This window comes from Amaranthus tricolor, chromosome 7 (genome assembly GCF_026212465.1).
Source record: "Amaranthus tricolor cultivar Red isolate AtriRed21 chromosome 7, ASM2621246v1, whole genome shotgun sequence".
Lineage (NCBI taxonomy): Eukaryota > Viridiplantae > Streptophyta > Magnoliopsida > Caryophyllales > Amaranthaceae > Amaranthus > Amaranthus tricolor.
The window spans coordinates 20698101-20714715 of NC_080053.1; the positions used below are offsets into that span (position 1 = coordinate 20698101).

Consider the following 16615-nt stretch of genomic DNA (forward strand, 5'->3'; position numbering starts at 1 on the left):
TTTACTAGAGTTGGTATCCTAGTTTATTGTAGTTTCGAGCATGGAGAAAAGTAGTCAATAATCATCGTCCAAAATTCAATCTAGTGCAACTTTTGATACAATTTCATACAAAAATTCATTTGCACCGTTCAATTGACAGCGGAAAAAGTGACATAGAACTCAATCATCAATGAAAGTAACCGAGAACTTGACCGCCTACATTTTGTTTGAGGGCATCTTCGTGGTCCAGGACGCCATTCGGAGTCGTAATTACAACATAACCCCACTGCATGACAAGCAAAAGGAGCAGCCTTAACAAAAACAACAGAATAGGAGAAGAAACGAGAACTTATATGCTCCGCATGCTCATTTGATCAATCTTGTTTCTAGGTGAGACTCTAACGAGGGTTAGATTGAATCCTCTTTGCTATGTCGAGTACGACGCAAGGTAAAGGAGTGTTCCTCATTCTCTTAAGAAAGAACAGTTTATGGAGCATGAAAGTATATACCTGTCGTGTAGGAAGAATTCGCAATCTGTATTGTTCAATTTCCTTTGCTTTCAAATCCTGTCTGTAAGTAAGAGCTCTGCAATCATTTACCCGTCCTAGAAGTTCCACGGTTATGCTACCAACTCTATGTGGATCGTGAACTTGAAAGTCCTTGATATACCCTGCAAATAAGATGACCTTCTTAAAACAATAGAGCCACAGTACATTCAATAGCCAGCCAACGGTACTCCAACATGCAAGGAAATGGTGCATCAATCAATGAGTGAAATCTTTCAAACATTGAAGAGCAAAATGTTGACAATTTCCAAAAAAGGTATCGAAAGTTGACTACTTGAATAGAGTGTAAGTATAGCGGGTCATGTTCTCTTACCGTAGTCATGGAAACCGGACGGAAAGGCAAAACGAGATAGCTACCAAACATCTACACTTTCGAGCATGGTGGAGAAAATTTTATGTTACTACCATTGAAATCATGCGATATCGAGTACAACGATACAAAGCCACAGTTAAGAGACCTATGAGCTTGATCGAACTAATGGTGAGATAAAGCACGCAGAGTATGCATGGGAATCAAGACTTCTTTGAAGGTGGGCAAGGGGGTCTTTGAGGGTGTGCGAAGTGATCGACCGCACAGGGCCACCTCTTTCTCCCGTATATGAAAAAGTTAAATCAAAAAAGAAATATAAATTTATTAAATAAAATAAATATATTTACTATAAATAAGGCGTAAAAATGAAAGTTTTGCACAGGGTCCCCAAAATTTTCAGGACGGCTCTAGGTGGGCTAGTCTGGGTTGATGTCCGCCCAGGATAATTCTCAAGGAGAGAGCACTAAGCACAGCTAGATTGAAAAAACTACTTAGGTTCTTTTGGGATGGTAGATCTGGCAAGTGAAATTTATCTTGTTGAGGTAAATTCTTGAAATAGTTTGCTCATACTCCACTAATATAGGCATCAAGAAATTCATAATTGCAAGGATGCATCTTCACTGAAGTGCAATGGTGGCTTGATATTGCCAAAAACATAGACATGAGATTATTGTATCTAAAGGTTCTCACATCAGCTTTGTTTCTGTAGCTTTTTTTAATTTCTTTTAATTTTTATCAAAGGAAAAGCTACAAGAGATTAGCTTGCAACAGACTACAACCCTTTATTTCTTGTGAATACTTGGAGAAGAAACTAGAATAGAAATACAAAAAACAGGGTAACAGCAAGAAGAAAGTCTCCAGTAAAGGATGCAATATTTGAAACACCAAGTCTAGGAAAAAGTAGTGTCAGCAACTCAGTCTTATGCATCTCTTTCTGGAATTCACAAATTTCATTTATTTAGTGTCACAAAGTATGTGCCTAAACTACAATATCTTGATTTGATGGTTCCAACACCAGAATTTGGGTAAATAAATGTTGCATATACTTCAATCTTTAGAGAATTCTCATTGCCCTCTTTGTGAGGTAGGCAAAATGAAAACTTGAGTGGCTTGATATGGGACTGTTTGGAAGTATGTAGATAGAAGTAACTGATTGGTACACTTGCATGCTAGGTTAAGGCATGAAAATGGTGTTAATTTGATAAAGAAATTTCATAAATTTAGCTAATTGTGTCAATATTGAATTACATAGGTAAATTTGAGAACTTAAAGATACTTGGTGTTGCAAATCCATTAGATTCTTAACTTGTACATTCGGAACAATTTTATTGGACATTTAAACTTGAAAGTCAACATTAAAGTCCTAATATCCGAGCGTCAAGCTTGTAACTACAGCAGATTAAGGTTCGCTCGGATTAAGTGCAAGTATTTAAAGAAGTAAATAAAAGTCAAAGTAGAAAAAAAAGTTAGGTAATTAAAGGAATTTGATTATTAGAGAGATGAAAGAATTGGTTTAAAACTAATGAAAAATGGATAAAATAAAAATTAGTTCTCTCATCTTGTTTTACCCTAGGGGAGGGTGGGGAATTCTTTTCCTCTAAATGAGGAAAATCATTCTCTTTTTTTATTCATCTTTTAAATTTACTTCATTCTACCTCTTTCACAATTATTTTAATTACTTCATTAGTATCTCTAATTACCTTTGTCCCATTAGTTTGACTTTTTACCCCCTTAAAATATTTACTCTCAATCCAAGCGAGCCCTTAGTGGAAAATGCAAGGTAACCAGAGAGACCTAAATTGTTCATTTTAAAAGATAAATACATCCCATAATTCTTCTTTCTCGATTTGTAAAACGTCTTATTCTCCTTAATAGTCATGACTCTGTGCACCTTTGCTTACCTGTTCTACACTACCTTTGTTTCCAACTCAAATAAACCAAGACAACTTTCTTCCAGAATCTAATTTCACTTCTTCTATAAACTCAACCTAACACACTTTGAAAACACATTCCAGCTGAGGTGAGAGCTGAGAAAACTGCTATAGAACAGTAACTACTGCAAGAAAGGGATCTATAGTACAGCTTCAATGAACCTCAAACGTCTTTTGTAGAGACTTGGGCATTTGGCCTGAATAATATGGAGAAAATGGACAAATGGCGGGTGAAATGTCATCTATGAAATAAACATGCTTAAATTATGTATCTCCCATAAATGCTTGAGCTGAGGAATCAAGGATCTCATACCACAAGAAGCATGTGAAAATGGCAGGAAGAAAATCCTTCAATATGTTAGTATATTATACTAGTACTTATAAGCATTGTTACATGGAACAACATTCGGTTAGGAACGGGGAACGTGAATGGGAACAAGGAACCCAACTTTGATTGACTCGGGAACATGTGAAAATGGCAGGAAGAAAATCCTTCAATATGTCAGTATATTATACTAGTACTTATATTATACTAGGCATGCGATATCGTTCTACTTTGGGGTCTATATTGGGATTTATAGCAGATGCTTATAAAATGAAAAATTGATAACCATGCTTTTGTTCCAAAAGGATGACCTCAAAAGTCAAAAACTTAAGATAGTAAAAGGTGACGAATCAACCGCCCAACTGTGCTCATTACAGGTTGCTTCTACAACAGCAATTGACATTACCAATGTTCCACAGATATTCAGAGTGGAACAACTGAAAAACATGCACTATTAGCTCATCAGAGCTGAACTACTAGGGTTTTTCAGGACATGACTTGATTTTGACTTACAATCCAGTACAGATGGAATGAAAAGCTGATATGGCCTACTTAGATATTATATTCCCAACTAATTTGGGTCATTCTGAATCGCTTCCTAATTGATTACCGTTATTGTTGCTTACAAATTTAAAATACCCAGAGGTACTCAAGTTCATGTGAACTTACAAGCCTCTTGGTGAAATACAATCTAGGAACCATCCTTACAGCTTCTTTCTCATACACCACATCATCGTGCACAAGTGCGGTCAATTTAGCGAACTAACTTTTGTGGTTGGATGATTTGCTTCATAACGCCAAGCTCAGAAGCCTCTATAATATGGTCACGATACGGTAATGTGGGCAATATTTTGCACAACTTACCTCATTCAATCAAGGCTAATCCTCAATGTTTCAATGCTGACATGCAGCTAGTTTGGTAGGATTCCAATTACGAACTCAAACGCGAAAAAATGACTCTATTGCTTATAGAAAAGCAATCAGTATCATTCAAGAAAACAAGCAACTTCTCTCTGACCTTATTCCATTGATCTCTCAACATTATGTTTTTTGATCTTCAAAATAAAATTTTCATCGCAGTAAAGACTAAGATTCACTTGTAAAGTACAACAGAAACTCAGAAATGATCCATTAAAAGCTCTATATATACTTCAAAATTTATACCCATCAAATAAACAACATACAAGCAAATCCAAATCAAGATGCAAGCAAAAGAGCAACTTGACGGATTAACTTTGGTATACACAAATTACCCATTACTTATAGAAGGAATAAAAAATTATCAAATCATACGCAAATATATTATTTATTCAAATCATATACTTCAAAATTATTTGATTTTTATTTTGAATTTTCATTCCGAAATTGTAAAACAATGTTAAATCCTTAACAATATGCTTAAACATAAATAACACTAACAATTTTTACCATCAAATCAACAACATAAGGGGATATCCAAAATTAAGATGCAAACAAAGTAGCAAATTGAGGATTCAACTTTGATTCACACAAATGACCCATCACTTATAAAAGGGAAAATAACTAATCAAATCATATAAAAAGAGATTATCTAATCAAAAAATATTTATAAAAAAAAGAATTGAAAGGAAAGGGAAAGGTAAAAGACCTCGAGTTTTCATGATGTGAAGGAAGGAGCACATGACGGTAGAAATGGGCTGGAGTTGAGCAGTAGCTTTATTTCTCTTCTCAGCATTAACAATGGTTCGAAGTGCATCATTGAGAATTCTTCTTCCCATTTTTCTCTCTCCGTCCAACAATGGAAGATTTGAGGATGGTGACCTAGTGAGGGTTTACGAAACTATACGACTACAACTCTACAAGGGTTTTTCCGGTTCCCTTAATTTTTTGATAATGAAATTTTAAAAAGACGAGTAAAAAACCGGATGATGAGAGTACAATTTAGGGAAAATTGTTATAAACAGATCATTTTATTGCGATTTGCTTTTAAAAAAATAATTTATTGTTTATTATAAAATAAATTAATCTAACTTATTTAATTGTTGAGAGCATAGTATGATGACGTGCATTCGGTTATTTATGTCAGTAAAATTAATGTTAACTTAACAACAAATTGAAGAGATGAATGTCATAATCAACTATCCAATTCGATCTAATATCCTTCGTTATTTAAAAATGATAAGTAGTTTTTGATTATGTTTTGATTAATTTTTTAATATGGGTAATGAAATTGAACGGTAAAATTTAGATTATTTGTATTTACAATTATTGAATTTTGGCATATTGGTTTTTTATTTTTCAAAACTTATGTTCAATTGATTGTGTTTAGGTCCTTTTAATGATACTTCACCTAACACACCATACTAACCAAATTACTAGATTTGAAGAACAATGCGATGCCATAAAAGACTTCATATTTCGTCGACAAATTTCGCTGTTATGTGATGAAGATTGAAAATGGCAATAAGAAATATGGAAGAAGAGTACGATTGAAAAATGGCGAGAAGAAGAATGAAAGCTTTTAAAATGGTTAATAATGGTGATTAATGACTTAAAATGTGGAGAAACCGAACTTTAATCCCTAGATATAGACAATATTTTTAGAGTTAATAGTGGTAAAATTGAACTAATCACAACAATTAACACCCATTAAGTATTGAGAATGATCATAGGATCAGGATTGGATTTTGTATCACTTGGAGAAGTATCTAACCCTCCTCTACCCTCAGACTACACTGTAATTCAAAAAAAGAATGATTATAGGATGACTCGGGTCCAACCATAGTGTAAAAACAAGGTTCATCACATCACATCGTTGTCCGCATTGTAAATATTTTCAAAAACAAAAAACCCACTTTTGGGACGTATCAAATCAAGCATATCTTATAATTTCGATTGATATTTAGGCGTTTTGATAACCACATGACTCTCGTAACTACATCATCATTTCGTTACCGCAATCGCAACTGTTAACGTATTTTACGCTCTAGGTCCAACTATACCTAGACTTACACCCACTTTACTGGTGTTTAACAGCAAATAGGAATCCACTGTCTGGTAACTAGCAATTGATTGCAGCACTCAAAAGAAAACATCCACAAAAGAAACAAACTGATGTATTAGATCAGGAGAAAAACTACACTTTACATCCACAAACTTTTTAATACATGGTACTAAGTAACTGTAAACAATGAACAGAATGAGGATCGAGGAACGAGGATCGATTGATGAAGCAATAAACTCATGGGGATCTAGGCGGCTTTTCTAGTAAAGCCGATAGATAAACGCCATCTTTTGACTCGGGAGATACAACCCACATATGCTTCTTGTACCGAAACTGCAAAAACATGTACATATAATCATCTACGTCTTTTCTATTACAGACGAATTTATCTATCCACAACAAACCCCCAGGTCTTAAAACCCGATCCCAGTCAAATAACACGAAATCCAAGAGCACCAAATCGATCCACCCATCAAAGACGTCAGTAGTGTGAATCAAGTCCATCGTGTTTTCAAAGAATGGGAGACGTTGATTTGGTGTTATATACAACGGAACTAGACCTCTGACTGCAATCACTTCGCTGAACGGTGCACCCACGTTCAGGGCAGTCGAGATAATAGTCACGTTTTGTTCCATCATTCGTGCAGCGAAGATTCCTGTGCCTACGCTGTAATCAAGGCCTATCCGAATCTCCCCTGGCTTGACCGCCAAAACATCAATGATGAGAAAATCAGCAGCAGAAAGTGAGCTCTCGGTCACCCATCGTAGCATTTCGATTTCCATCTCAAAACATCCAGTACACTCGGTGTAAGCTCGATTAGTATTGTTGCTTGATAAGCACTTAAAATCATGGCATTTGTAGAGCTTCCATCGGACATTTCTTCCATCGGGTAGTGATTCATTGATGGGGTATGGCTTGAGGTATAACTTGGAGGCTCGTGTTAAGCAACGCCTTCGAGGCAAAGGATCACATCCGTGAAGCATAAGCTTTTGAGCAAGGTTCCAATCATCCTTACAATATGAACCTACATCATAGTCCATGTAGTCTTCTAGTTCTTTCTTCATTAGAACACAAGCATGGCCTATGGTATTGTGTATCGTCTTTGTTTCAAAAATATTCGGTTTCCTATTCTTGATCACTTTCGGGGTTATGTACTTTCGGATTTCTTCAGCCATAAAGGATGTGTTTCCTACATTTTTCAACTTTTGGTAATCGGATTTGTCTAAGAGCAATATGAGCATCAGAAAGCGGCTGAAGAATCTGATCGTCCAAGTACTTCCTGAACTCTAGCCTTGAAATGTTAGTTTTCCCGAATTGATATTTGTCTTTCTCCGTCTTTTGCAACTTTGATTCAAGCTTGTTTTGCAAATCATCCATCTTCTTAAGAACTTCCTCAATGAGATCTGACAATGACTCGACATTGAATTCCTCGAAAAAATCCTTTGGCCCATAAAACTCATGACAAATTATTTCACTAGGAACGAAAAATCGAGCAAAGTGGAATCTAGCTAAGCTACAAATGCTCACAATCACAATAAGCCCACCCAAAAACAACCGGAGCCAATCTATTATCCAGGCCAATCTCCATTTGGGATAGCATGATTTTGCCATGCTCAATATTTTGAATGTGAACCCCTAACACTAGTTAAGGCCTTAGGGTAGAATAAAACAAAAAATTTGAAATGTGTGCGATGAGATGAAAAGATATACTAAAGGTGAGACAATGTTCGTTCTCGTTTAAATCATCATCATCATTTGAACCGGTGTATCCTACCCATAGGAAACTATCAACACCCTCAACTCATACCCAAATGTTGGTTCAAGGTTCAAAAATGTCACAAATTCAGTGGAATAAACAAAAATAACAAATGAAGCAAATTCAAAGGCACAAACAAGTATTATTCAAAATTCAGAGTCAAAAATTATGTAATACCAAAATCAACCAAATATGAGGTTTCTTATGATTATAAAAATCATACTATCAAAACCAAAAAGAAACCCAAAAATGATATGATAAATACAAGTTTCCCTGTTCTATGAAAACCTAATCAGACCACTCAATTCACAAAAATCCAATACTAAAAATTCAAAATCAATCAATTGATCAATTTAGATCCAACAACAAATATGAATAATGAAATAAAAATAACCAAAATATACCCATAATTTAGCAGCATCAATACAACATTTATGGGGACGGAGAATCGGGTTTTGTCTCGGAACATATGTACCAATGGCACTACTGCTTTCCCATTTACGATCTGGCTCGGGCTACCCTGTACACATTATATGAAACATTTAAAGGATTATCACATTCACCAAGATAAATCTCAAAATTACAATTGTTGGAAAAAATGTAGACTTGGAGTGGGATATAAATAAACCCATTTTGCTTAAACCTGACAAAAACCCTAAAATGAATTTCCCAAAATATTCTTTTAGTTGCTTAATAATTGAGAAAATGAAAGCTGTAAATAATAAGTATTTCAGTTTTCTTCTCTTATTGAATTGGGGAAAAAACATGAAATTTAAAGATCAAACAATTGGAATTATACGAAAACACGTGAGAAGAAAGCTTAGAAAATTTCACCAGCTAATTTGAGTCATTTAATTACTCCCCACTTGATAGAGTTGACTTGGAGAGTTGATGTGAAAATGGTTCACTCGTGTGGATATATAATACTCGTGTGCTTGGACCCACAAATTTACGGATCAAGAGCGTTGATTAGCATATACACGAGGTGAGATTTATTGTTTTCCAAGATCATTTGGTAGGAAAAAGAATTAATCACTCAATATATATGCAAATTAACAACTTACTATTTTATCGATATGTTCTGAAATCTTGTCTAATCTCCAACAAACAATTACTGCCCACTTGATAGCGTTGACTTGGAGAGTTGACAATTAAACGGGTTGAAGTTCTCCATTGTTATGAAATTGAGAAAATGAAAGCTTGAAGTTGAAATAATAAGTACTTCATTAAAATTTTTGACTTTTTCATTTCATTTTACAATTTTTTTTTTCTCAAATACAAATTTCCTTGGCATTGTTGGCCAATTTGCGTTGCAATCTAATATGGAGTACTAAAAAAAATAGTAAAATGCCAATTGTTTTCATTCTAAGATACTTGTTATTTAGATTTTTTTTATTGGATATAAATTTTTAATATTGGCTTACGTGGCAAATAAAGTTAGTTAACATGTTATTTTTAACCTCTTAAAAATCATAACATATACTAATTGACTTACGTGGTAAATAAAGTTGATTAACATATTTTTAACCTCTTAAAAATCATAATATAGTACTAACAAGAATGTAAAATGTCAAATGTCTTCATTTTAAGACACTTGCCATTTGAATTTATTTATGGATATCAATTTTTGATGTTAACTTATGTGGTAAATAATCATAACATCCTTATACTTAAAAACGTTAGAAACTTACCAATTATACTTAAAAACTTTAGAACTCACCAACACTATTATTTAAAGTCTTTAACCTAAGTTAAAGATATCTCTATCGAGATTACTCATTGTACTCACTGACAAATTTAAGTTTTAAATCTTGGTCAAGACTAATTGTAATGAAAAATTGTTGGAAAAGTTCAAGCATTAATCTCGGTCGAGACTAATCCAAAAGAAATTCCACTGCCAAAGTCAAGATTTACCTTCGGCCGAGATTGAATTCATTAGGAAAATAAATTTCCATGCACCCTTAATTTATTTGGCAAACCTTTAATAAGTTGCACTATGTATTATTTTTCAGTTTTTTTTATTAGTTTCTATGAAATGATTCTGATTTATGATATTTACCTAATTTAACTTTAAATTCGTTTAGGAAAATAAATTTCCATGCACACAATGATCAATTATAGTCCTAATAAATTAATTTAATTGGCAAAACTCTAAAAAGTCATCAAGAATTATTTTTTATTTCTTTTATTAATATTTATGATTTATGATTAATGGCTTATTTATATGGGGGTCAAAGTAAAATTATTAGATAAAATTTAGATTAGTTTTTATCTTTTTATTAATAAAGTTGTCAAAATTATCTATAATATAACAAGTAAAAAACTGAAAATTTAAAAATATAAGTGCGGTCAAATAAATAATCAGTTATTTTAATTACTATTTTCTAACATTATTATATATGATCCTTAATTAATATGTTTATTTTTGACATCAATGTGAGGGGAAAAAATGTTCTCCATTATAGTTGAAAGAAAAGCTGAAAGAACTAAAACTTCATTTAAATGAGGGCCGTTTTTTCGCCTAAGACTTCATATTTATCACATACCCATTAGTTCACTACGTATGGTAAGAAAAACTGTTTATACCCGTATCCACCCAGTTGCCATATACATTGTTCCAATTGAAGCGAATACAGTACAAAAATTTGTATAATTAAAACCCGTATAATTTTACATGCATGACATTGTACTCTTAATTGATTATGATGTGATGTTCTAAAATTTACGCTTCTCATTTGTTTGATCACAAATAATTTTTAAATGATAAGGTCTCGTGGTGATTGATGAGATCATTCAATTGGGCTAAGCTAAGTACATTTAAGTATGTTAATTAAAAATATGCTAATTATATAGATCCGTTTCATAATGAGACGATCTCACAAGCTATTTGATATGTTTATTAATTTTGCTATACCCTATCTCATTTATTTTCGCGCTTACACGTGTATATTTAGTTAAACTAGTGTAGCTTTTGTATGAGTCAAATTAAACTACAAATACCACTTAATCAAAATGGTCGGAATTTTGTATTTTGGCATGATTCAGCAAACTTTGATACTATAGCGGCTGTAATTCGCAAAAAATAAACATTAAGGCTGTAATTTGCAAAAGTGCTAAACTTTAAGGCTGTGATTTGCAAATTATTCTTTGGATTATGAATTTATGATAAATTATATTAAAATTAAAAAAAACGGCTCTCTCTCTCTCTCTCTCTTGTTTCTCTATCTACCTTCCTCTCCTCCAAGGCAACTCCGGCAAGGTATTGCCCACCCATGGGTCGAGGTAGAAGGCGGCCACGGAAACAACCGCAGCGGCGAGGGCAAGGCTCCAAATCGTCTCAGAGGTCCTCTACTTCTGGTTCGAGTGCACAGCAGCAGCAGTCTCAACCAAGGACTCTGAATCCGATGACAACTTCGGTGAACGCACGCCTGGTGGAAGTCTATCATTCGGATTCCTCAGATGCTACTACTGGTCCCTTGGCTCAGACTACTACTAAAGGTAATTCTTCTACTTCTAAGCCTGTTTAAATCTTGATGGAAGATGTTATTGATGAAATACACTATTGGGAGTTAGTTGTTGTTTGTTTTGTTCTTGGTGCAAACCCTCCTCTCCATGTAGTTGATGTGTTTGTTAAACGAATTTGAAAAGACCTTCCTATTGATAAGGTTGGTATGGTTCGCAAGGGCATTTTTTTGTGCGTTTTCAGGATCAGGAATCTAGAGGTCTTGCTTGTGATATGAATGGAGTCCTTTTTGACAAGAAATCCTTCATTGTGAAGCCATGGGTTCCCAATATGTAATATGAGAAGGACAATCTGTCTAGTGTTCCCATTTGGGTACGATTCCCTGGCTTAGATGTGAGGTATCGGGGTGTTTCTAGTCTTACTAAAATCGTGGGTATGCTTAGCCATGTTCTTAAGCTTGATGGTGCCACTTCTGATTAGGGACGCTTAATGTATGCTCGTGTTTTAGTGGACATTAACTTTGTGAAGGGATTTTGTGATGAAATTTTCTTTGAAAATGAACTTGGTGAACTTACTTCTCAACGGGTTGAATATGATTGGAAGCTTGCTTGGTGTGATAAGTGTAGCTATTTAGGGCACTCACGGGAAGCATGTTGATCAGTTGTTGAGGTACCACACTCTGATTCTTTGGTTGATCAAGAAGGGTTTCAAAGGGTGCAAAGGGCAAAGGGTAAAGCCCCTAGTCAGACTACTGCAGCTCATAATGCTGCTCCTACTCCTAATACTCCTACTGGTCATATTGCTTCTCGAAACACTTTTAATCTATTGGAAGATATCCCTAAAGAGCATTCTGAGGTGCCTTTGGTTGTGACATTTGGTTCAATAAACAGTGCTGGGGACTTGCCCCATCAGTCAAATGGGTAGCATTCTTGCTTGAAATATGAGGGGACTAAACAAGCGATCTAAACAATTGGAGGTTGCTCGATTTTTAGCCTCTAATAACATTAACTTGTTTGGTCTCCTAGAAGCTAAGGTAAAGGGGGAAAATTAGGATCCCTTTACCATACTCTTTTTTCTAATTTGTATTTGTCTCACAATATGGCTAATGGAAGAATTCTCATTGGATGGAAAGGTTCATACTCTGTTAATATTTTGCTCTGCACTGATCAACTCATGCATTTGGAAGTGAAACCTTTGCTTAGGGTCGCTTTCCTTTGCTCCTTTGTCTATGCTGCTTCAATGAAGAGCTCCAGAGAATCTTTATTTCAGTCTCTTGAGGGGATTGTTATGTCTGTTACCAGGCCTTAGTTTATTCTTGGGGACTTCAATTGTACTGCAAATTACAATGAGCATCTTGGCCAGAGGGTTCGTACCCAAGAGATTCAACCATTAAGAAATTGTATGATGACATGTGGTATCCATGACTTGAAGTCCCATGGTCGCTTCTTCACCTGGACAAATAAACAGGCTGCGGATAGGAGGGTCCTTAATAAGGTTGATAGAGTTATGGGTAACCTTCTTTGGGATGACTCTTATCCGAATGCTATGAGGTCTATTTTCTTCCTGAGGGGGATTTCGATCACTCCCCTATGCTTGTGCAATTTTTCAACACGCCTAGTGGTAAGAAACCTTTTTTTTTAATCATTGGACTAATGATCCCTCTTTTATGTATATTGTGAAGGAGTGTTGGCATTTCAAGGTGATAGGTTGGATGAGTTTTCAGATTACTTAAAAGTTAAAATAGTTAAAGCTAAGGGTATGCTAAAAACAGCTTTTCAGGAGCCTAACCAGGTCAAACATAAGAGATTTGAGGAGGATTTTTTGAGTGTTCAGAATTAGCTTCACCAAAACCTAATGGTAAACACCTGGCTAGTGCTAAACATATTCTTACTGCACAATATAGATCTGCAAACCGGGATTATAGGGAGTTTTTGAAACAAAAAGCTAAAATATCTTGGCTTAAATATGGTGATGAGAACACTTTAGTTTTTCATCAAAGCATCAAACAAAGAGCAATTCATAATAGAATTAATATGCTTTGCATTAATAATGCTATTCTTACTGCTCCTCAACAAATTCAAGATGCTTTCTATAGTTTCTATTCAAATCTTTTATAGTAGGATAGGTAACAGGAGGAGAATTAATCTTGGTATTGCTTAATTTGGTCCTAAACTTGATCAGAATCAACAGAACTTACTTAACATCTCTTTCTCTGGTACTGAGATCAAAGATGCTATATAGAGAATTCCTGATGGGAAGGCTCCTAGGTTAGATGGTTTCAATAGTAAGTTCTACAAAGCATCTTGGGAGATTGTGGGTCTTGATGTTATTCTGGCAATCCAAATCTTCTTTTCAATAGGAAAGCTTCTCAAAGCCTGGAACATCAACTCAGTCACACTGGTGCCAAAGGTACATTGCCCTTCACATCCCAGTGGTTTTCGGCTTATATCATGTTGTCATATGCTTTATAAATGTATATCCAAACTGATTTGCTCTAGGCTCAAGCTTGTCCTTAGTAGCCTTATTGATCCAGCCCAAGGGGCTTTTATGGTAATAGAAGTATTATTCACGATGTCTTACTTTGTAAAGACATTGTTAAGCAGTATAGTAGGAAGCATGGCTCCCCCAGTTGTTTGCTGAAAACTGATTTGAGAAACGCCTATGATACAATGGAATGAGATTTCATTAAGGATATGCTAGTCGCTCTTGATTTCCCTTCCCACTTCATTAAAATAGTTATGAGTTGTATTACTTCTACTAAGTATTCCCTGCTTCTGAATGGAATATTTATCCCTTCTCCTTTTTGTCTTGGGTATAGAATATTTGTCTAGAATTTTGAATCATGCAGGTGCAGAAGGTCTTTTCAAGTTTCATCCTCGGTGTAAAACCATCAAATTACATCACCTGTGTTTTGTTAATGATCTTATGTTGTTTCGCAAAGCTGAGGTTCTTCCGTGTAGACTTTAGCTTCTTGCATGACCCCTTTCTCTAAGTCCTATGGCTTGACTGCTAATGCGGGTAAATATGCCGTATATATTGTTGGTGCTTGTCCCATCGTTACACAAAGGATTGTTGAGTTACTCCACTTCCCTCTGGCTCCCTACCTTTCAAATACCTTGGTGTGCCTATATCTCCGAAGCATATAACAAGTTCGGATTATGATATACTAGTTGACAAGATGACTAGTAGAAAATTCGCTCATGGCACTCACAGCATCTCTCTTATGCTAGGCATCTTCAGTTAGTCAACTCTGTTTTGATGAGTATTTACTCATATTGGTGCCAAATCTTTATTCTTCCTAAGTATGGATCAAGCAGATCAACTCGGTTTGTCGATCCTTCATTTGGCATGGCACTAAGGAGAGCATGAAGCCTGGTAATGTCTGCTGGTCTAGCACTCCCAAGAAAGAGGGTGGCTTAGAAATTAGAAACTTGGAGCTATGGAATTATGCTGCAATTGGTAAGTTAGCTTAACATATCTATGTTATGCAAGAGTCTCTATAGGTTAAATGGATTCATGGGGTATACACTAACGGTGGCAATTGGTTGGTCTACAACTCACCTCCAATAGCTAGCTGCAATATGAGGAAAATATGTCAGGTTAAAGATGAACTCAAGCAATGGATATCCCAAGACGCATACTCTATTGATAAGGTCTACAAAGCTAATTTTTGCCCTCAACCACGAGTATAGTGAGATAAGATTGTATGGCATAGATCCTTAGTCCCTAAAGCCTGGTTTGTCTTATGGCTTTCCATGAGAAATAAGTTGAAAACCAAATCTAGACTTATGAGCATAGGGGTGACTCAAGATAACCTATGCCCAATTTGTGATTTTGTCCCGGAAACAGTGGAGCATCTACTGTTTAACTGTACTTATAGTGCTAATTGTCTTATCTTACTTCAGAGCTGGCTGAATGTGAAGATTCTTATGAGAAACATTTGGAAATATCGAAGATGGAATGTTTCCAAGTTGAGAAAGCAGGTCATTATTGCTGCTTTTTCTCGTCTTGCATATCATATCTGGAAAGCCCGCAATGATGTACTTTGGCTGAACAAAGTTCCTACTGATGCTCACACCCTACAAAGTGTTAAACAGGAAATTCAGAATCGTCTTCTAGTCTTACAGCTGAAGGGGACTAAATTGGATACAAACTGGATCCATAGTTTATGAGCTGTCGCTTTGTATTTTATGGCTTTGATCTTATTTAGGTCTTTTAGTGATTCTGTATCTTGAGCTCCTTCCTTTCTTTATGCACATGAAGAGTTTTGAAGTGGAAACCCTTCCTCGAAGGTGGACCCCTTTTTCCATGTTGATGCAAATTAGTTTGGTTGGTTGCTCTAACTGTTTGTACGGTTTTGTTTTGATCAATGAAATTTCTCAATTTTCAAAAAAAAAAAAACTATATTAAAATTGCGTATGAGAACATGGTGATTTCTTATATATAAATCAGTGGAACATAATTCGTTAGTTAGTTCGCCTTTTTGGATTCGCGATTCGCTCAAAATGGTTCGAAAATAGTCTAAAACCAACCATAATTCGTTTTTTTCGATTCGCAATTCGCGATTCGCAAGGCCAATTAACTAATCATGTGACATTGATATGAATCAAGTATTCGTTGCTAAACTACGTTGTTTAATCTCGTGCAATCGATCATAGCCCGTTTTGCCTTAATGCTTATATTCTTGTTTTTGATGTTTGTAGGACCAAAACCTGTATAAAAAAAATCTTAGGTTGTGATCACAGCAAGGATTTTATATATGGATAATCCTTGTGCAAAAGCTTTAGGTGCTAAAATTCGGATATATCAATATGGATCATTCCTATCGAATCATGAATGTTTGTCTCCAATTTCATATACCCCTCTTCAGAACCAAGAGACTCAAATTGACATGCAGGATAATTTCAATTCTGCATCCTTTATCAACGTGAAGGTGAGCTTGTTGCATTTAACCCACTTATTCTTATTATTAGAGAAATTATCAACGGTAGGTAGCCTTAAGTTTTTGCAATTTATTAATGGTATTCTTAAATTTTTTCGATTATTAATGGTACCCTCGTATCATTGAGCGTGTTACAACCGTAATATTTTCTAATTTTTTATGTACAAAACTGTTAAACTCTTTTTTTTTCAATTTAAAACACTAAAATATTTATGTTTTAAATTGAAAAATAAAGGAAAAAAGGAAAAATTTAACGGCTTTGAATGGTTTTGGACGGAAAAAATTTAAAAAGATTACGGTTGTAAGACGCTCAATAACACGAGAGTACCACTGATAATCGGAAAAACTTAGAGATACCA

General features: G+C 35.0%; 1 protein-coding gene and 1 pseudogene across 1 annotated transcript; both read right to left on the minus strand.

The window, feature by feature from the left end:
* LOC130817632 (40S ribosomal protein S15a-2-like) lies at positions 1-4999 on the minus strand. The gene is made up of 3 exons (XM_057683458.1): positions 4739-4999; positions 489-649; positions 1-265 (listed from the first exon to the last, which is right to left on the minus strand). Exons 1-3 carry the CDS (start codon positions 4866-4868, stop codon positions 167-169), a joined length of 390 nt encoding a protein of 129 aa, XP_057539441.1. The 5' UTR covers positions 4869-4999; the 3' UTR covers positions 1-166.
* Positions 5000-6184: 1185 nt separating this feature from the next.
* Positions 6185-8837, minus strand: LOC130818105 (probable methyltransferase At1g29790; annotated as a pseudogene).
* Positions 8838-16615: the final 7778 nt, after the last annotated feature.